We start from the raw sequence: 19,861 nt of genomic DNA, 5'->3' as shown, positions 1-19,861 counted from the left end.
TTCTGAAAATTATAATCTTTTATAAAATAATCTTTTTGGAGCACATATATATATATATATATATATATATATATATATACAGCTATTTACATTATCGACTGTAACATTTATTGATTGAAATATATAACGTGTCCAATCTGGATGTGACATAGCACATAAAACTATTATTATTTGTTATTAGTTAAAATTTTTGGCATTCTTTTATTATTTAATGTCACAACGATACATTTAAAGCGACAGGAAATGCGTTAACAAGAAAAACGTAAAACAGGAGATGAAATTATTTGATAAATTAATATGTCAATAATTTTATATTTACATAATTTTGTTAATAACAAAAATTGATCTCAATCTATTATAATATCTTATAATCTGGTGTCATAATATTTTATTCAGATGTGAATAAAAAGATAATAAATTCTTTATGAAATTAAAATACTTGAAATGATATAGTTTATTTTACTTTATTCCTAATTATATCCTATTATTATTTTCAATTTTCAAAAATTTTTATTTTTGCTGTTCAAAGTCCCTAAACTATCTCAAAATCATTATACAAATGTTTTCTGATAGTTTTATAAAACAACCTCGAAATTTTAGAATATATTTCTTAGATAACTTAACTCTCAAAACATCGTAATGTTTTCTGGATTAATATTATCAAATATTTATTACAATTGTACTAAAAAGATTTGCCAAAACATCAAATTTTAATAATCTATCTAAAAAGATTAAAATTCTTCTATTAAAATTGTAAATTTTAAATCGCTTATATCAATATTTATTAAATTATGTTTTATACAATTGCACTTTTTCGTTGGCTAATATCACAGAGAGAAATATAATATAAAGCTTCAGTTATGCTACATATAGTTAGATGGTGAGGAGGTATCTAACGACGTTTAACCAGACACACGATTCGGGCATTATTATTATATAAACTCGTATCCTGGTTACACACGAGTGATTTAGAAACTTTGAGGTCATCAAGCATTTGTCGTGATGAAGGATAATTGAGATGGTAGTATAAAGATATATATCATATTCGGCCATTCTTATTAATTGGTAGGTTTCCTCATTCTTACATTTAATACAGGTTGTTACTAAAATATTCGGACAAACTTGAGACGCGACTTTTGAATTACGAGCAACACAATCACAGAGCAATAAAATTTAGGAAGATGTATGAAATCGATGATGCGCCTTGAATACTGTTATAAAAATTTTGACAATTCGTGTAACTTTGAGTCTTACAAAAATCAAATTGTATCATTAAAACGCTGTAAGAACAGCGGCCGCATCGTTTCTTCGATTAGCATGCGGTGGTCAACAAATTTGTGACAATTAAGCCACTTAATGCAGATGCCACACGTGGAAATGTCTATGCCTTGTACGCATTTGGCATTCGCATACTCGCAAATATTTTTTAAGAGACTAAGTTAATTGGGGTTAATGGAGAAGCAACTGTGCTGCAGCAGCTTTTGCACATTTGATAATCGGGTGTATTTAATATTCACGTATAATTCAGGATTAGGTAGTATGTCTTCCCAAGAAGTGTAAGAAAGCTAATTAGTTACTCTGTATAATTTGTTGTATAATTTATTTAATTTTTTTTCACAAAGCAAGTAGTTTTTCTTGTTGAAAAATTTAGAACAATTAATATTTTTTATAAAAAAGTATAAAAAATATCGATTTTTTCGTTAATCTTAAATTGTTTTATGTAAGCTAACATATATTAACTTATCAATATGTAAGTAACAGCCTAAATAATCAAATTATCAAGTTGTGTCTGAAATAATTATCTACCCTTTATAAAAACTGTTTTCTACATTGTATTTTATATTCTGTAATTATAATTTTTGTTAAAATCTTAAATTTTTATAAACTTATATTCCCGTGTCTCTTGATACTTTTGGTATATTATACAATAGATATAACATAAATGAAAAAAAATTGCATTTAATTTGCAATTTTTATTATTTACGTAATCAATAGCCAAATAATAACTAAAAATAAAATATTAAAAATATACGAATACATACGTTATTAAACGTACACTTTGGTTCTAAAATATTCTTATCAAATATTTGTGCGCTTTTATTTGAAATATAGTATTCATGTATTTCCACATAATCTTTTTATCAGAAAAATCCAGTGTAATTTTCGGATGCGCTTTATTTCTGAAAAAAATAATCTCATTCAAAAAGATCAATTAGTTTTCTCTAAAAAAAAGTTTCTCTTCCTTGATGTTAAAGATTATGTAAAATTAAATTAGGAATAAGCTTATATCACTTTTTTAGATGTTTAAAGTTCAATTAGCAGTAGAGTCTTTATTTTTAAGCACTTGAAACTTCGAAATCTTGATGGCATTTTCCCAAGAGCATTTCTCTCTCTGATTATAAAGGATATTTCAAAGAAATAGTTCAAAATTTTACAAGTTTATAATGCTAAACCGAATAAAAATTTTTAGTTAACAATCGTTATCAACAAGCCTTATAATATTTATTAAACCGTATAAAAACTCTTTAATCAGTATAAGTTTGTAAACCAATTCTCTTGTGGTAAACAGTGATTTCCTATTTTCTAAGTTATGAAAATAATTATTGATGATTTCGTAGAATTGTTTTGTCATTTAATTGTTTAAATTTCTTACAAAAGGCATTTTATGCGTCATTCTTTCATTCCAATGAATATTTAATATTTCCATATCGTTGTACACACAGGTATACAACCTGTATTTCTATTGACACAACTATGCATAAAATGCATGTACGTGATTTCCTCGTTGAATGATTTAATGATTTGCCATTGCTTACAATTAGTTAGATTTATATCTTAAATTATCTAGTAAAATATAATCTTGACTATCGTACGTCTGCTGCGACTCTGCTCATTAAATCCAGCATTTACGTACCTAGTACAATAATACGATATTACGATCAAATAATTTTTTGTTTTTATATTGTGGTAAATGGAATTGCAGTGTAAACGCGCACATTAAAATTATCGAAATGTAAAATTGTTCTTTACTTTGAAATAATATTTCGATTCACGAATCAATATTTTGAATCACTTTTGTCGAAACATTTTGTATAAAAGAATTAGTTCTTGATGCCTATTTCGGATATAATACAATCTTTTTAAACACGCGGGCACTATCATGGTTCGTGTTAAAACAGCCAAACGTTCTTCAAACAATGTAAATTGCAGATCGGTTAAATTTTCATCGACAACAGAATATCATTCAGCGGCATGTCGAGCTTATCGAATTACATTGCGAAACACTTTCTCGTATTTCAAACAATGCTAATTAATGTATTGTTTTATGCAACGCCAGTAGTTTGTGTATATAATGATTATTGAACAATTTAGTGCTGTGTGTATTGCGTCTAAATAAGATTTAAAATTTAAAGTTTCCTACAATTTTTCCGTCAAAATTTTCCATTGTACAATTCTAATGTCACAATTAGATGACCATAAAAATGACGTACTAAAAAAATTTTTTTTTAATCACTTTTATTGAAAATAACTTTTACAACATAAGCGTTAATTTCAACAAAAGTCCATATTAACCGTATTTTGTTTGTAATTTATATAAAATAGATGCTCATAACGAGTACATAATTCAAATTTTGAAGGAAAATATGGGCGCAAAATATTGAAAATACAACTAAAACGAGCAGATCCGGAATTAATATTCCATCACGATTAACTTTGTGACCAATCCGGGAAGATGCCATGGAGATGCACTTCTATCATCTCGCGCGCGTAAAATTGCAGGTTGCAAATCCGATGCGTATTTTTTGCACTCCTATGTAACGGCGCCATGTCCCGACGTGACGTTTGGCGCCGGCATCCCTCCTCTTCGGTGGACAACACAAGCGGCTTGAAAGACTTTTCTTGACTTGCGTCTTCGAGTATACGATAGTCGTTACGCTTGAGCCGTCGGTTTCGCACGATTTGCAAGCGAGAATACGAACAAACTCATTTTCTAATAACGTTCTTATTAATGTGACATTACGCGAGTGCGCCAAGTCCAGCTTTCGATCTTGTAAGCCAACTGGATTTCTGAGTAAGCACCATTCGAATTTATATATATGCGCTGCGTCGTTCAATCAGTACATCTTATGCGCGTGACAAGTCGATATCTTTAAAGATCTTTTTTTTTTTTTAATTTTGTCGATATCCAATAGGTTTACATAATTTAAAATTTCTTGGATACTAAGAAATTAATTTTTATCAATAATATATATCTCATGTCAGTTTAAATAATATAAAAAAATGAAAATTGATTTTACATTATATAATTTATTATTGGAATTCGGTTTTTCCATAACCCGCGTTAATTTTTAATAAAAGGTTTTCTGATATATTTTAAAAATTCATTTTTTTCATGAAAATGTGTCTAGGGAAAGCATTTATTACAATTTTCAAATTTTTCTGTTAAAGTTCACTTGAAATTAATAAAAGATTAATATTCATTTATGTTCTTAAAGTTTAATTCGCATTAAATCCTCCTTTTGAATCCTCATCTTGTTTGTCGTGGAGAAATGTCGTGAAAGAATGCATATTCCTGGGAAATTATAGTTTCATGTTTCTTGCAACCTTAATTATGTACTTAAAAAAATGCGAACTACACAGATTGGGTGTGCAAGAAATCTGCTCAAAGTTGCAGATTTTTGTGACTACATATTGCCTGTGATTTCCGCACGTAAATCATAATTGGGCCTCAGCAGGCATGATAACAGTAATAACGCGGTAATAACAGCGAAGAAAAGTTGTATCTGCGAGAGGAGTCATTGGAACATCAACATTTTCTGTGCCCTTCATAACGGGGTTTGCTGCTTCCTTTCCATTTCTGTTTTTCTTTCTCTTCGTTCAAGTTCAACGTCCTATCATTCTGTATGACGTATAACTATACAAATATTGATCATTGCCTTTCAAGACCTATTTTTGCGAAAAATGCGCTTTCTAATTATGTAAATCGTAACTACTGTTTTATCTATGTTCTGTGCTGATATGTACTTAAGTCATAATTTATCTGATACCTGAGAAAAACTGAAAATTATCTTCGCGATTCGAATGAGATAAAAAGTAATGCTAATACAACAAGATGTGTAATTACTCGTGTAAAGCATGTATACATATGCATGGTTTGAGGACTCTGTCATCAGTTCTGCGATTTCTATTCCGTTAGAAAAGTCGAAATGTGTGAGTACAATCACAACGAATAATAATAATTAATCTGCAAGTTATAAGCATTATACATTGATACCACACACCGGTTACTATTGAGCGAGTCGAGGAATGTCCGTTATTGCGAAAAACAATTTCTTGTTGAACTGTAAGTAGGAGAGGTAGAAGAAGTAGGGGAGTAGGTGAAAGGAGAAAAGAGATTAGAAATAGAAAAATACGATCACACCACTATGTACGTGTATATAAAAATTATATCATCGTATTCATCTAAAAAATAATTGCTAACCGATGTCTTCAACTTATCACTCAAGTATTTATATATTTTACTATCCAATGTTACAGATATCTGAATACAAAAAAAAATAAAAGTTTAGCAGAACGTGGAACCAGACAGTGATATGAAGAAGACGAAAACAAACGCTTCCGAATATGGTACGTTTCTTGATAACAAATTAAATTAAAGCGATTATCAATATTACAAAACCCGATCCTATAGAAATAAGTATTAAATTCACCTGCTTATTATATTAAATCGAATTGAGTACTTTGAGAAGAAAGAAAAGGAATAGAAAACAGAATCAAAATTTCTTAGTTAATTTCATAGATTTCAACAGCACCTTAAGTTAAATTTTAAAAATGCTTTTTGTTTAGATGTTTTTATTTCTCACATTTTATTAGCTTTCTTTTTGTATTTATTTAATATTTTTTATATAATTCTTTCGTGGAATTTTGAAAAAATAAATTTCGTCATTATACACGAATCATAGCGTACCTACTCGAAATCAGTTTTAAAATCGTATCAAATTTAAAAAAAGGAAGTATCTTTTAAACATTTGTTTATGTTTAAAAGCATGTTAGAATAATGTAATGTTTAAAACATAGTTTAAACATTTGTTTTAAACATAAAGGTATTTTTATAATAACTTCGATGTAAATACGGTAAAATGCGAAAGCTGATAAACGATAGTTTAGTATATCACCTTCCTGTTTTCGCAAGGCAAAAGTCTACTCCAAATTTTGTTAAAAATTTCTCAAATTAAAATTTGAGCGATTTATTTCGGCGCGTACATATATAATAACGTTAGGATAAATCTGTATCGCATGACTGAGACATGGCAGCTTGAAAGGCAAGACTGACCTTTCGAGTCGCCGAAGAAGGATGTCGATGTAAGTTGGAGCGCCCAAGATCGAAGGTTATCTTCTTGGTGTCTCGAGGTTAACATTTATTTTATGGTTTACATGCACTCTCTATAGCGTTTTTCTTTTCTGCGAACTGGTTTCGTCGTCATTTTACGCCGTAATACATATTTATTACATATTTCGGTTCTACTGTCAGTGATTGTTAGCAACATCAGCAAAGTATCAATTGTTGTGAGAGGCGTTTCGCATGATTACTCTCGCATGCATAGCAATATCGAAGGCAATATATGTAACATTTAATTACAGAAGTGTAAAATAGTCATTAATCTCTTTATGATTTTTTTCGTTATCGGTTTTAATTTCTTCATTTTTTAACAACGTACTTAGAAACTAATTTTGGATAAATTTTTGCCGCCCTTTCCGTATATATAATATTAAAAAAAATACCTTTATAATATCAAGAAAATTTACCTGTGTCGACTATCGAGAAAGACATTTAATGCTTACTCTCAGATCTCATTACTCGGAAATATGCATAAAAAAGAAAGAGAGAGTACTTAACTGTTTAACTTATAAATATTTATGAATCATTTGTCATGAACAAGCAAGGTTAAACTTTTTATTACGCAGCTGCTGCGCTAGACAATTGTAATTACGGATTGATGATTTAATTTTGATTCTCTAGTACTGAACGAGGAAAATCACACATTGTTTTTCTCATCTATGAACTAATGGACTTGTTTTTTTAATTCCTATTAGATTTTTTATGTAAATGGGCGATTGTTTTCATACTACACATTACACACATGCTTGTTACCATTTTCTGGAAACCATTATATGTGTTGACAGTCATAAATTACCTGTTGTGCAAATAAAATATGACAAAGAGATATGTTCCTGATGTAAATGCACTTCCAATGCAGATGTATTTCAGTGTAAATTGCTTAATCAACCTAATCAATCTGATAGATTTGTAATGATAAATTCGTTTGAACCCTTACAAAGTCTATTGCTCTCATTAAGTAAAAATATCTGTATTAGAAACAGATTTTCTTTTAACAAAGTGAATGATATTTAATTCTTCGAATCGAAATGATGATTTTATACAATTTTAGACAAAATAAATTTTTACAGCGGAATGTAAATATGTGTGTATAAATATTGCAATATTACTACATTAACCCTCAATTAGCACACCTCGGTTGGGCCACCTCAAATGCCACACTAGTGCGCGATTTGAGATTTTTACAACTTTTAACTGTCGTATCTCAGTCATTTTTAATAAAAATTTATGTAAAATTTCCCTGGCAATCGAGTAGTGCACTTTATTTTACGAAAAAGAAATGATTTTTATATGAAAAATTGAAATATATAAAGTGCTGAACGAAAAAAAAGTGGTGCGAATTAGCACATGTGTGCTAATTGAGGGTTAAATACAATTATTAAGAAGGTTACAATTTTATGTTAATTTTATGCTAGTACAAAAATTTCTTAATGTGGAAGTCTTTGTAATTGTATATAATCTTATATATGTGTTGACTTTTATAATGCGTATGCGCATCTCTTTTTTATACGAAGCTCGACAAATAATTTTGTATTACATTACCAAATGACGTAGCTGATAGCGCCCAATTATACAAAACTGATTGAGAAGTTGTAAATCAACTTAACCATTGCATAATGCAATAAATTTGTAATTAAAATCAAGTTTAAATAATGTGCGTAATTACAACGTACACCTACAATGCGCAAAAAAATTTTTCAAAAGCGATAAAGATTATGCAGATAAAGAATCCATGCAATAAAAAATTTGCATCGTATATTTTATCACAATAATAAGAAGAATGTGGCACGTCTTACGATTAATAATTGTATTAAGCTGCATCATTATTTATTGTCATTTGGCTTATATCGCCGTATGTGAGAAACAAGAATAATTTATGTGTAATTTATTTCTACACGTGAAAATAACAATCCTTTCTGCAAAAACTCGCAATCAAGATCGGCGTCGTAACCTAGGATAGAACCAGTAAAAACTTAAAACCTTCAATTAATAGAATTTAATGTGAGTTTGCAAATGAAAAAAAGTGTCTCCTTAAATTGCAGCACACGTGAATACCAAGCAAGTTCCTAACGGTAAGGACGATCATGTCGATTCTAACGCAAGTGTGGACGCCGTGCAGGCCGCGATTGGCAATCTCGGCAGGTGGCAAATCATCATCTGCCTGGCGATGTCTTTGGTCAAATTTCCGGTAGCGTGGCATCAATTAGCGATCGTTTTTATGGCGCCTCATCAAGATTACAATTGCACAGAACCTGCTACTACAGAGGAATATTCCAAGGACCAATGCACAGCCAATGTTAACGGCACCCTGATAAAATGCACGGAATGGGAATACGATAGGACAATATTTCCCGAGACCATTATATCACAAGTAAGTATATCATGAGTTCAAAAATCATTGTTTTAGAATATAAACAAACGTATTCGTAAATTTGTGAGATGTAATCGAGCGACGAAATTTCCTTTTGTTTACCGGTTTGAAAATTTATTTAGAAAAGTAAAAAACTGTTATCGTTTCAGTGGAATTTGGTCTGTGATCGAACGCATTATGCGAATATTCAACAGTCCATTCTTATGTTTGGAATACTTCTCGGCAACATAATCTTTGGCAGTTTAGCAGACAGGCAAGTACACGTATTATTGAATATATGATTTCAAATTGTAAAACAGTTACAAAGAAATGAAAAATATACGAATATTCACAGATATGGCAGGAAAACGCCGCTGATAGTTTCTATTGTTCTTCAACTTTTGTCAGGTATTGGATGCGCCGTGGTACCTTGGTTTTACGCATTATTACTATTGAAGTTGTTAAGTGCCTTAGCCACTGGAGGCACGATGGTTACTAGTTACGTTATCTGTAAGTGTGTTCTTTATTTAGAAGAATATTAAGATTACAAAAAAACAGACCTTGGCAACTTTTAACGGTAGAAAAAATCGTTATAAAATATCGTTGTTATTTGTATAAAAATCAGTATTTACAATGTCAATTTAAATGTTATATTAAAAACAAATTTTTTTGCTAATAAGATAGGTCAATATAATGAGCATTTTTAAAAATATTTTTCAGGTATGGAAATAGTAGGTACAAAATGGCGTGCCGCCATCACCGTTTTATATCAAGTTCCATACAGTTTAGGCCATATGTCGCTGGCAGGACTCGCATTCTGGTTTCGACATTGGCAACAACTACAGATTGCCATCACACTTCCATCCATTATTCTTTTAAGTTATTGGTGGATAATACCTGAATCACCCAGATGGTTACTAGCTGTGGGAAAGCAGAGAGAAGCATGCGAGATATTGCGAAAGGGGGCCAATGTTAATAAAGTGGAAAATATAGACATTCCCGAAATAGTCAGGAAACATTGCTTGCACCAGGTAAGAGTTACAATTCTATTTATTGAAAGATTTCGACAAATAGATCCAAACGTAAGGAATATAATCAAGAAGAACAAGAAAAATTTTCCAAGAAATTAATTCCCTTTAACTCTAACATTCGCTTTTATATTTTAGAATCTTAAGAAATCTACTCTAGATTACAAGGCTTCGTTTTTCGACTTGCTTCGCACGCCGAACATGCGAGTGAAGTCAATCTCTATTTTCTTTAACTGGATGGTTTGCGGAATGGGTTTGTTTGGCATATCACAGTACATTGGTCAGGTCGGTGGCGATATTTTCATTAATTTCGCAGTATCCGGTGCCATACAGATTCCTGGGAATTTCGTCGCTTGGTGGGCAATGAACGCATTGGGTCGACGGATTACCCTGATTTGCAGCAATTCTATAAGCGGTGTAGCCTGTCTATTCTTAATCTTCGTCTCAAATGGTAAGAAACCATACATGAATTTATTGTCATTTTCTTGTAACTTTTTGAACTTTCTTGTAACGTTTTTGATCAGTGGAACGAGTTCTGCACAAAAATTATTGTTACTATATCTAATACGTTATTTTACCTTTATTTTATAAGTATGTTATAAGTATTTTCCGTTCTGGTAAAATCTCTCTATTTATTGGTTGACGATCTAAATTTGAATGGATCGACCAATGGACTGATAACGAAAAAAGTTCCATCCTATTGTTAAGTGGCAAAGAAAATTTACGATAAACGAGATATCTATACATATAAAATAATAAATCGTCTAAGATACATCGGTAATTCATTTTTCACAGATATGGCATGGCTAAGACTGCTCTTGGCATGCATCGGTCTTGTCGGCATGTCGGTGTCATTTACAACAGTCTACCTTTTCTCCGGAGAACTGTTTCCTACAGTCGTGAGAAACATCGGAATCGGCGCGAGTAGCATGTGTGCTAGAGTAGGCTCTATCTTAGCACCCTTTGTAGTGTCTTTGGTAAGTTTAATTATAGAGTCGATTTGTAAATATAGATGTTAACAAATAACATCTCGTTTCCCATTTACATGGAGATTTGAATTAAGTTATTGTCGTAACAAAAGTCACCAACTACTAAGTTTTCTAGATTACCAATTGTAGATATTATTTTAGAATTACTTCGAAACGTGGCTATCACCCACTATATTCGGAATCTTGCCATTGATTGGGTCCTCATTATGCCTATTATTACCGGAAACTGCCGGATGTACATTACCGGAAACGCTTCAAGACGGCGAAGAATTCGGGAAGTAAGTAAAGCAAATTTTTTAAAGCATACATAAATTGCATAAGAATTTCTTTTTGTAAAGAAAACACTTTTACATTAAGTATTATCGGTTTCTATACATGAGCATATATATATATATATATATATATATATATATGTATATGTATATTGCACGTAGATGAATATTGATATTTTTATGCCCTATCAATTTTCGCGTAAAAAATTTCGTTGTTTCGTAAATAATATAAATGGAACAATGACACGTGGCAAAATTGGTAATATTTAGGACGCTCTTTTTTATTTTTTATGTGCGAATTATTTAAAAAAATAACTTAATATATGCTCGTATATAATACAAATATAATCTTCGTTAAAGATTACCGTTTACATTCAAATATGTGATTTGAGTATAGTCTAAATTATAAAAGTTGTTGCTTTTTTATATGCAGGAAGCGTAAGTTGAAAGAAAAACGTGGAGATTTCGAAGCAGAAGCGACAATCTAAAGAAAAACTACCATCACATATTTCAGAAAAAGTGCGAACGCACATCGCGCGCAAACGCGCATTGAATTAAATTATCACAAGTGACCCGAGTGTTGTTCAAACGCTAGGATAAAGCGAACATATATTTAGAAATTCTATTTATTATATTACGAAATTAATTACTTTCGTAATATTAGCAAAATTCGCTCTATGATTATTCATCTTGTCACGCGCGTTTCTGTAACTCATATTTTTCATAATATTATAATTTATATAAAGCTGGCATTTTATAGAAAATATAACAAAAAATATTTTTAGAAAAATATATGATAGTATTACTGCGTTCTTTAAGAAATTCTGAAGAAAGACGTAAGGTTTATAGCAGCAAGTATTAATTATATATTTTTACTGCCAAACGAATAAGTATACGTATAAGTTTATACATGATTAATGATTATCATGTAAGATCTTTCACTGAATGTTTATGTATATAAATAGAAATTTGTTTTTGTAAGAAAAACATGTTTATTTATTAAATACTTAATAAAACTCAAAAGCGACAATATATTCTGTTTTCCTTAATTCTTCAAACATTATAATTGTATCTCTTTCGCGATTATTGTTATTGTGCAAAATATCTGATATCAATACTACCGATTACTTCTACTTCTCCACATGTAACATATTATACATACAAATGCTTGAAAAATTGATATCTTATTATTATATTCGTGGCAAATACTATGTGAGATTTATTTTCCGGACTTTGCCGCAGATCGTTCTTAGAAATGGTTACGTTTGTTTTATGATTGAACAACACCTTACGCGATAAAATCCTTCCATTCAACTTGCGCAATTAAATAAATCGTGAATAATTTACGATTATCATGTAGCTATTTGTAATCTTTTAGTCTAGGAACTAAAGGTAACCTTCAGACAACGCGGACGCAGTTACAATCACAATTATCGGCGATGCAGAATAAAAGAGTCGTTCAAACTTTACAAACATAATAAAATTACGCGAGCAACACAATATAATTTTAATTTGCTTAAATTAATTTACAATTTAATCACTAAAAGAATATATAAAGTTATTACTCCAATATTAATAATTTAATTTTAATATCTGATTGTTACCGGAAATCATTTTGCTCTAATAATTCTGGACTTTCAACGTTTCCTTAAAACTTTGAATGTATCATTATTATTCTTACAACGCTAGTTATGAAGAGTTTCTTACTATATTAAAATAAATTATAATAAATAAAACAGGACTAATATAAATCTAATAATTAATTAGAAAAGATGCCATTTTCAGTCGGACTGGATCTTGATAGCCTAATAATAATGTTTCTGTGTTGTGTATTTTTTTCTAACTCAGTAAACTGCGCGTCGATTACTTATCGATCTTAAAACACAGCGATTATCAATTTTAAGTATATTATGGATTTATTGTTCTAACAAAAAACTGTAAAACCGACAAATAATCGGCGTGCAGTTTACTGAGTTGGAAAAAGTATACAAAATTTACACAGAAATATTAATATCTCTCAGTATTAGTATATATTTAATTTATATCTTGTCTTTATGACATAAACGAATGTGATAATTTAGTAATGACCATTTAAAGTAAGAGTACTAGAAAGAGCATTACGGAAAGAATAAGAATGAAAGAAAGAGAAATATTTATTTGCATAAATTAGCATAAATATGCATAAAAAGAAATATATCCAGAAACAATTTTTAAAAATCTATTCAAAATTAATTGAAAAAGACGTGCATAGTTTTGTTATTAATCCGCCCATCCAAAGTTTAGACTGCATTTTTCTAATATTTTATCTAGTATCTAGACTCGTATACATTTTCTTATACCAGAGTCATCGACACTTACGACTGGAAGAAGGTATAAAAGCCGATACCGATGTGTTATAGCGTCATTCTATCTTGTTTCGTTCCAGAGAAGGCCGCTTTACCAGTTTAAGCAGTGAGTATTTTAGCAATTACGTTAAGCAATCTTTTTCCATGTATTTGAAACAATAAGTTCATTCTTAAATATAAATCTACACTATAGATAAATCGATAAAATCAGGAAACTTTAACTAATCTCATTATATCTGAATATATCTGAATATATCTATATATAAATAATAAGTATCTATGTATATTCTTTATTGCGTCATATTTTGATATTTTCTGAAGTTAATGTAACATATATAATTATAATTAAAACTTGATTGCGATATCTTTCTTTTCAGGATCCATTATATTACAATAGTAATATTCAATATTAAAAAACTTTATATAATTAAAGTTTTAATATAATATTTTTGTTCAAATAAAACTTACGTAATATTAAATAAAGAATTATATATTGGTATTTTTTAATACTTAAATTTAATTTAAAACTTAATTCTGTTCTTCATCTTCAAGTGCATATAATTCAAAAATAATATTTATATTTCTACATTTTCATAAGCAGCTGCGCTATAGATTAAAATGAGAACTTGTAAATCTCTGAGAAGAACCTGTTCTTCTCAGAAAAAAAAGTTGCTTTAATTTGTATCTTGCCGTAGGGAATACCGTGGTAAAAATATTCAGGCACCACCTTGTGACATTGACATGGACGCTGACATTGACATTTACAAGTTCTGAATCAATATCCTATAGATTTCTTATAGACATAACAAAGAATATTATAGATTAAATAATAGTAAATTATAAATTAATGCAAATATTCTCACTTACATCTGGTTAAAATAATCGTGAAATTTTGACTTAATTCTAAATAGTAGTAAACAATGCAAGTGCATATTATATAAATATTATAATAATAGATATTCTTGATACCCATAAATATCAACATGATTTTTCTGATTTTCCAGTTTCCTGATTTTAATACGTGCATGTGCATCTCTAATAAATCATAATCATTGTTGTCATATAATCATTTTCTTCATATAAACGATATGTCTTGCAGTGATTACAAAGAATTATCTGTTAAGTGTATATTATTACTTATTGTATCCAATGCCTAAGAGTGATAGTCACTTGTGATTATATTATGATTGAGCATTACAGATACTCAACATTTAATTTCGTGTCAAAATAAATAAAAATTTATAATCATTCTTTTTCTAGTTAAAAATTATTCACTATATGCAGATATATTTTTATACTTTAGTCTACAATTCTAAATTATATCGACTAAAGGTTACAGGCTACAATTACGCTTGCAATAATCGTTATTTGTACGAAGATTGATTTTTTTGCAGATATGTTCTACTTGCTGTTCCTGGCCTGCCTGGCCATGGCAACCGGTCACACCTTTAATACCGTTTATTCGTGGAAGCAGGTCGAATTCAAACTGCCAAATGATACCATCCGAAACGAGTACATAGCTTCCGGCGATTACATTCCGGAAAATAACATGCCATTAGGTTTGGTCATTTGGCACAAAAAAATGTTCGTCACGGTACCGCGGTGGAAGAAAGGTGTTTTAGCTACTTTAAATAGCTTTTCAATGAGCGACAACAAGCGTAAGTAAATATAGCTAAACAAAGTTTACTAAAGTACGTATAACGTACACTTGTTTTATATTACGCAAATTTTGCGATGTATACAATGCCAAGTTTATGTTTGATATAATATTAAATTGATTATCAATTTAATCACGTGTACTATTTTCCACTTTGGCTTGAGACTGTGTTTCAACCGACATTACTCGGTACACAATTTGTTGAGCTGGAAAAAGATGTATACGCAAAAATATTATTAAACATAAAGATCCAGTCCGACTGTTAAAAGGCGCATTTCACTATTTGTGTTATTTTCATAAATGGTCAAGTTCACCTATTATTATATCATTTTTAATAATTTATATAGACAGTCCAGCCTTAATACCGTATCCTGATCTTGAAGCAAATAACATTAGTTCCCCTGATGGCCTCGTAAACATATTCCGTCTCAGAATCGATGCTTGCGATCGTATGTGGGGTCTTGACACAGGAGTAGACGATATTTTGGGGGACTTCAAAGTCGTGCGACCGATGAGACTTATTGTTATCGATTTAAAAACAAACATGGTATTGTCTATCAAAAATTATAAATGTCTACAATCGATATTAATTCTAGAAATCTATCAATATGTGTTTCTATACGTCTCAAATTTGTATTGCAAGTTATTTCATTTATCCATCCGTACGCATTGCAGATTATACGTAGATATACCTTGAAAGATACGGATGTAAAGCCGGAGTCTTTCATTGCCGATCTTGCGGTCGATGTTGCACCGGGACAATGCGACAAAGCATACGCGTATATGAGTGACTTAGGCGAATATGGCATAGTGGTGTACAGTTGGGAAAAGAACGATTCTTGGCGGATTAATCATCACTTCTTCCATTTCGATCCATTGAACGGTAATGTTAATAAAATATTATATATTATCCATGCATCGTAGTTAGGATTTCAAGCCATTAATCGAAAGACTAATCTGATTAATTTTCAAAGATAACAGATAAGACTTTTTTTCGTTAAAATTTATTTTATTGTCTTGTGATCAGCTTGACTGTTTCTGGTAATTATTCTGACAGGTGACTTCAATATTAGCGGCTATAACTTCCAGTGGACTGACGGTGTTTTCGGATTGTCGTTAACGCCGATTGATACCGATGGGAATAGAATGCTTTATTTCCATTCCATGGCCGGTATCACGGAATTTTCTGTGCCTACGGATATTCTGCAGGACAATCAATTGAAAAAATCAGGGGTCTACAGTAATTTCCACATTGTTGGTACCAAGGGACCATTGACGCAAGGACCATCTTCTATTATTGACCCGAAAACATGTATTAACTATTTTGCTCAGGTAAACAGAAACGGTATTGCGTGTTGGGATATTACGAAGGAATTGAATCCGGAAACATTCAGTAAGTATTATATGATAAAATTATTAACTATATTTGCATTTATAAATACATATATCAATTTTTTATAACAGAAAAATTATAACATCAACATACATAAATTTTTTATCTAATTTTCCATCTTTGTCAAGTTACTAGTAGAATCCCCTTATACACGACAAAAGATTTTATAAAGTTAACTTATTGCTATCTTTTATTAACTGATAATATTGATCATTTATCTTTCAATGCATTAAGTTTCAAATATAATTAATATTTAGCAAGTTGCAAAATTTTACACCATTTGTATCATTCGACAAAATTTTATAATATTGGAATGATCTACAATGTAGTTCATATATTTCATCAGAGATGTCTCTAAAGTCCACAAATAGCAAAGTATATATACCTTTCGTTGAAATACTCCACCATCGCTAGCTTCTATAAGCACAATTAAAAATATTTTAACAAAATTAAATAAATAATAAATAATTATAATCTATTTCACTGTTATATAAATCGTATTTTTTATGTAAAAATCACGCGTAATTTTTATTTGCAGAATTGGTGGCGCAGGACAACACAACATTAGTGTTTCCTCAGGATGTAGTTATCGATAATGAGTCTCGAAAATTATACGTGCTCTCTAATAATTTACAGAAATTTATGTATGACAGCTTCGATCCATTGACGACAAACTTTTTCATTACTTCAGCTGATCTCGACACATTAACACCTATGTGCAAAGATAACGCAGCGAAATCATAAAAGTCACGAAAAAAGACATTCTAAATTCAATTATATATGCATATAACACCGTATATAATGACAAATGTACTATAAACTCTGCTTTATATTTGCAAATTGTGAAATATCGAATGTTTCTTAAGTAGTTGTATTACTCTTGTATCAATGTTTGCAGATTTAATTGTAATTTTTTCTTCATTAAACGTGTCATATTATTAATTTAGCATCTATGATTGACCGCCCTTCTTTTCATTAAATTAAATCAAAGAAGAGGGTTCCTATATACATAATTTTATACAAAATATCAACTGGCCATGAAGTTCTTTCTAGCAAGTAACAGAATACATATGTGTCATATAAACCCGTTAACTTTCCTTATATCCTCTTCGATAAAATTGATCATATACGTTTAATTTCTCTCTTCCTCCCTCCCTCCCTTCCTCTCTCATCACGTCTTATTTCTTTCTCGCCTAGTCTTAAACATATCAGATGTAAAAAAATTGAAGTAAAAAAGACCGTTATTTCGTAACATATGATAAGCAATCGGTACGTATGATTTAAAAATCAGTTGTGTTAAAGAGAATGGAAAGGATCAATTCGCAACTAATTAGAAGCGGGATATATTTTCGATCGCGGCGAGTATCGCGGAATTGAAATTTCAGCGTGTCATTTTAAAATAAGCCGTCAACTATGTCGCTGGCTAGTCAATCCCTTGATAATTCAAGGAACTTTTAACTGCAACCTTTATAACTCCCGTGGTAGCTTCCGCCTCTCCCTTCTCCCGTCAAACCCGTCCTAGGAGCGCTACTTTCTTCCGCCCCCTTTACGACTGGTCTACTCTCTCTTTACGGAGCTGTACATCCTAAATAATTGATCCTAACGTAGTTGCCGGTGTTTTTATAACTGTTTTACCGCCCGCTCTCGCCGCTGTGATATACATTATTTAGCCGTCGGTTTTTAAAGCGAAGTCGCCGGGGCGCGGAGGTGCGAAAAGACTGAAGGCCTATTCGTCGCCGCGCGTCTGCAGAATTAAAATGTATGCCAGCGGTCGTCGCTACCTACATTCAATTAAATCGCCGGATTTCGCGCGGCGCCATTAACCGCGGCAAGTAATCTCTCCGTGGAATAAGAAAACGGCTATTGCAGAGATTGCGTCTCCCACCTTTATAACAGTCCTCGCCGGATTATACGAGGAGAGGGCCCGTATTCACGCTCCATCGAACTCCAGTATGCGATATGGAACTTCTCTAAGGTATCTTTCGGTAAATCAAATTATATGCATACTGATACGATAATATCGATCACTTTTATTGAAGCCGAATGATTTGCATATAAACGAGACACGATCTTTTTTTCTGTATGTAAACGATATTCATATATATCCTTTTCCTCTCTTCTTCCTCTCCCCACACTCTCTCTCTCTCTCTCTCTCTCTCTTTCTCTCTAATACTTTTACCAAGTAACACCATTATATAAATTATTCGCGAGACACCACAAGACCCTCGATTCGCGCAGTTGTCGGTACAAACAATACGTATATATCTCGTCACACATTTTACAGCTGCTCGTACCCGAGAAGCCTCCACATGACCCGTTTCCACATGACCCTGCCCCCTTCCCTGAATTTCAGTTCCACCGCTCAAATATTCACGATTTGTCAACTCTGTTAAATTATTCATTTCCCGCAGGTATCTTTGTTATCTTATCGATAAGTCGAAAGATGAAGGACAAGTGGATTCCAATAGGAATCGCCGTTTCCTATCTTCGCTCGTACCGCCCTCCATCCTCCGTCTACCTACCTCCCCCCCCCCACCCCCGTGCCACGCTCCTAAGAATGAAGGTGTAGAATGCAGAATGCAACGTCGTGCTCTTGCAGAGAGCACTTTGACACGGCCCCACGGGTACATTACTAGGATTGCTGCCACCAATTGAACTCCCCCAACTCGCCGAGACCCCGGCCCGAGTCCCTTATATCTGCAAACACAGCCGCCCGAGGCGACACCGCCGTTCAAACACTCAATCGCTCGATTCACAACGCTGAAGTAACTTGAAATTCTCCATTGTTAATGTTATTTGACTTATCCGCGCTGATGCCGGCGCTGATCTCTATAATAGGTAATACCGTGAAAGGATTCGTGTGCCGGCATTGTTCGGTTAAGTTTTGCGAGCGCTATGATTAAGGCCCACCTACCCTCTACGTCGCGTCGGTGATGTATCAGTAGATTGTGTAGGTATCGTCAGGAATAACACAAATTTATAACGGAAAATTTATAGAATATCTCATATGCAATTTTTGAGTTTCACAAAGCTTCTTTTTATATTTCAAAATTTCTTTCTATATTTTCAGTCTGACGCGAACTATTGCTTCCATAAGTGATGAGAAAAATACGAAATTCAGGATTTGCTGATATTGATAATTTTTAGTATTACGTATTAATTCTTTATAAAACAAGTAGGTTTACAAATTGTTACTTAAATTTATACCGTATGCAAATATTTCGTATTAATTTGGAAAGTATATTTCTGGATCTCTGTTATATTTATTTGTATTTGCGGAAGTACAATTGATTGCGCCGTATGAAACTAGAACAACTGTTTAAAGATTGTAAATTCGAGTTGCTTAAAAATCGTACGTTTCATGCATAATAAGTGTAATATCTCTACGGGGAATTGCATTTCTCGTTTTTTCAGTACTGTTGCATTC

The 19,861-nt window shown here is 31.6% G+C and overlaps 2 protein-coding genes across 2 annotated transcripts; both read left to right on the top strand.

The window, feature by feature from the left end:
* The first annotated feature begins 3,912 nt into the window (after positions 1 to 3,912).
* On the top strand, positions 3,913 to 12,071 carry LOC139815988 (organic cation transporter protein). Its single transcript, XM_071783275.1, has 10 exons — positions 3,913 to 4,072; positions 5,539 to 5,628; positions 8,443 to 8,771; positions 8,921 to 9,024; positions 9,106 to 9,260; positions 9,471 to 9,781; positions 9,917 to 10,229; positions 10,574 to 10,755; positions 10,909 to 11,045; positions 11,473 to 12,071. Exons 2-10 carry the CDS (start codon positions 5,595 to 5,597, stop codon positions 11,525 to 11,527), a joined length of 1,620 nt encoding a protein of 539 aa, XP_071639376.1. The 5' UTR covers positions 3,913 to 4,072; positions 5,539 to 5,594; the 3' UTR covers positions 11,528 to 12,071.
* A 1,292-nt stretch (positions 12,072 to 13,363) lies between these two features.
* Positions 13,364 to 17,376, top strand: Y-f (yellow-f). The gene is made up of 6 exons (XM_071783276.1): positions 13,364 to 13,490; positions 14,779 to 15,042; positions 15,389 to 15,588; positions 15,717 to 15,924; positions 16,099 to 16,434; positions 16,973 to 17,376. Exons 2-6 carry the CDS (start codon positions 14,781 to 14,783, stop codon positions 17,176 to 17,178), a joined length of 1,212 nt encoding a protein of 403 aa, XP_071639377.1. The 5' UTR covers positions 13,364 to 13,490; positions 14,779 to 14,780; the 3' UTR covers positions 17,179 to 17,376.
* Positions 17,377 to 19,861: the final 2,485 nt, after the last annotated feature.

Source organism: Temnothorax longispinosus, chromosome 7, assembly GCF_030848805.1.
Source record: "Temnothorax longispinosus isolate EJ_2023e chromosome 7, Tlon_JGU_v1, whole genome shotgun sequence".
NCBI lineage: Eukaryota > Metazoa > Arthropoda > Insecta > Hymenoptera > Formicidae > Temnothorax > Temnothorax longispinosus.
Note: the sequence above shows the minus strand (reverse complement) of the source record. Positions and strands in the feature narration are given on the sequence as shown.

Bases quoted from the DNA above. Each gene is read 5' to 3' on its own strand.
- LOC139815988 (XM_071783275.1), top strand. From the start codon at position 5,595: ATGAAGAAGACGAAAACAAACGCTTCCGAATATG. The intron at 9,025-9,105 runs GCAAGTACACGT...GAATATTCACAG, and splicing joins TTTGGCAGTTTAGCAGACAG to ATATGGCAGGAAAACGCCGC. The intron at 11,046-11,472 runs GTAAGTAAAGCA...TTTTATATGCAG, and splicing joins GACGGCGAAGAATTCGGGAA to GAAGCGTAAGTTGAAAGAAA.
- Y-f (XM_071783276.1), top strand. From the start codon at position 14,781: ATGTTCTACTTGCTGTTCCTGGCCTGCCTGGCCATGGCAACCGGTCAC. The intron at 15,043-15,388 runs GTAAGTAAATAT...TAATTTATATAG, and splicing joins TTCAATGAGCGACAACAAGC to ACAGTCCAGCCTTAATACCG. The intron at 15,925-16,098 runs GTAATGTTAATA...TTATTCTGACAG, and splicing joins CCATTTCGATCCATTGAACG to GTGACTTCAATATTAGCGGC.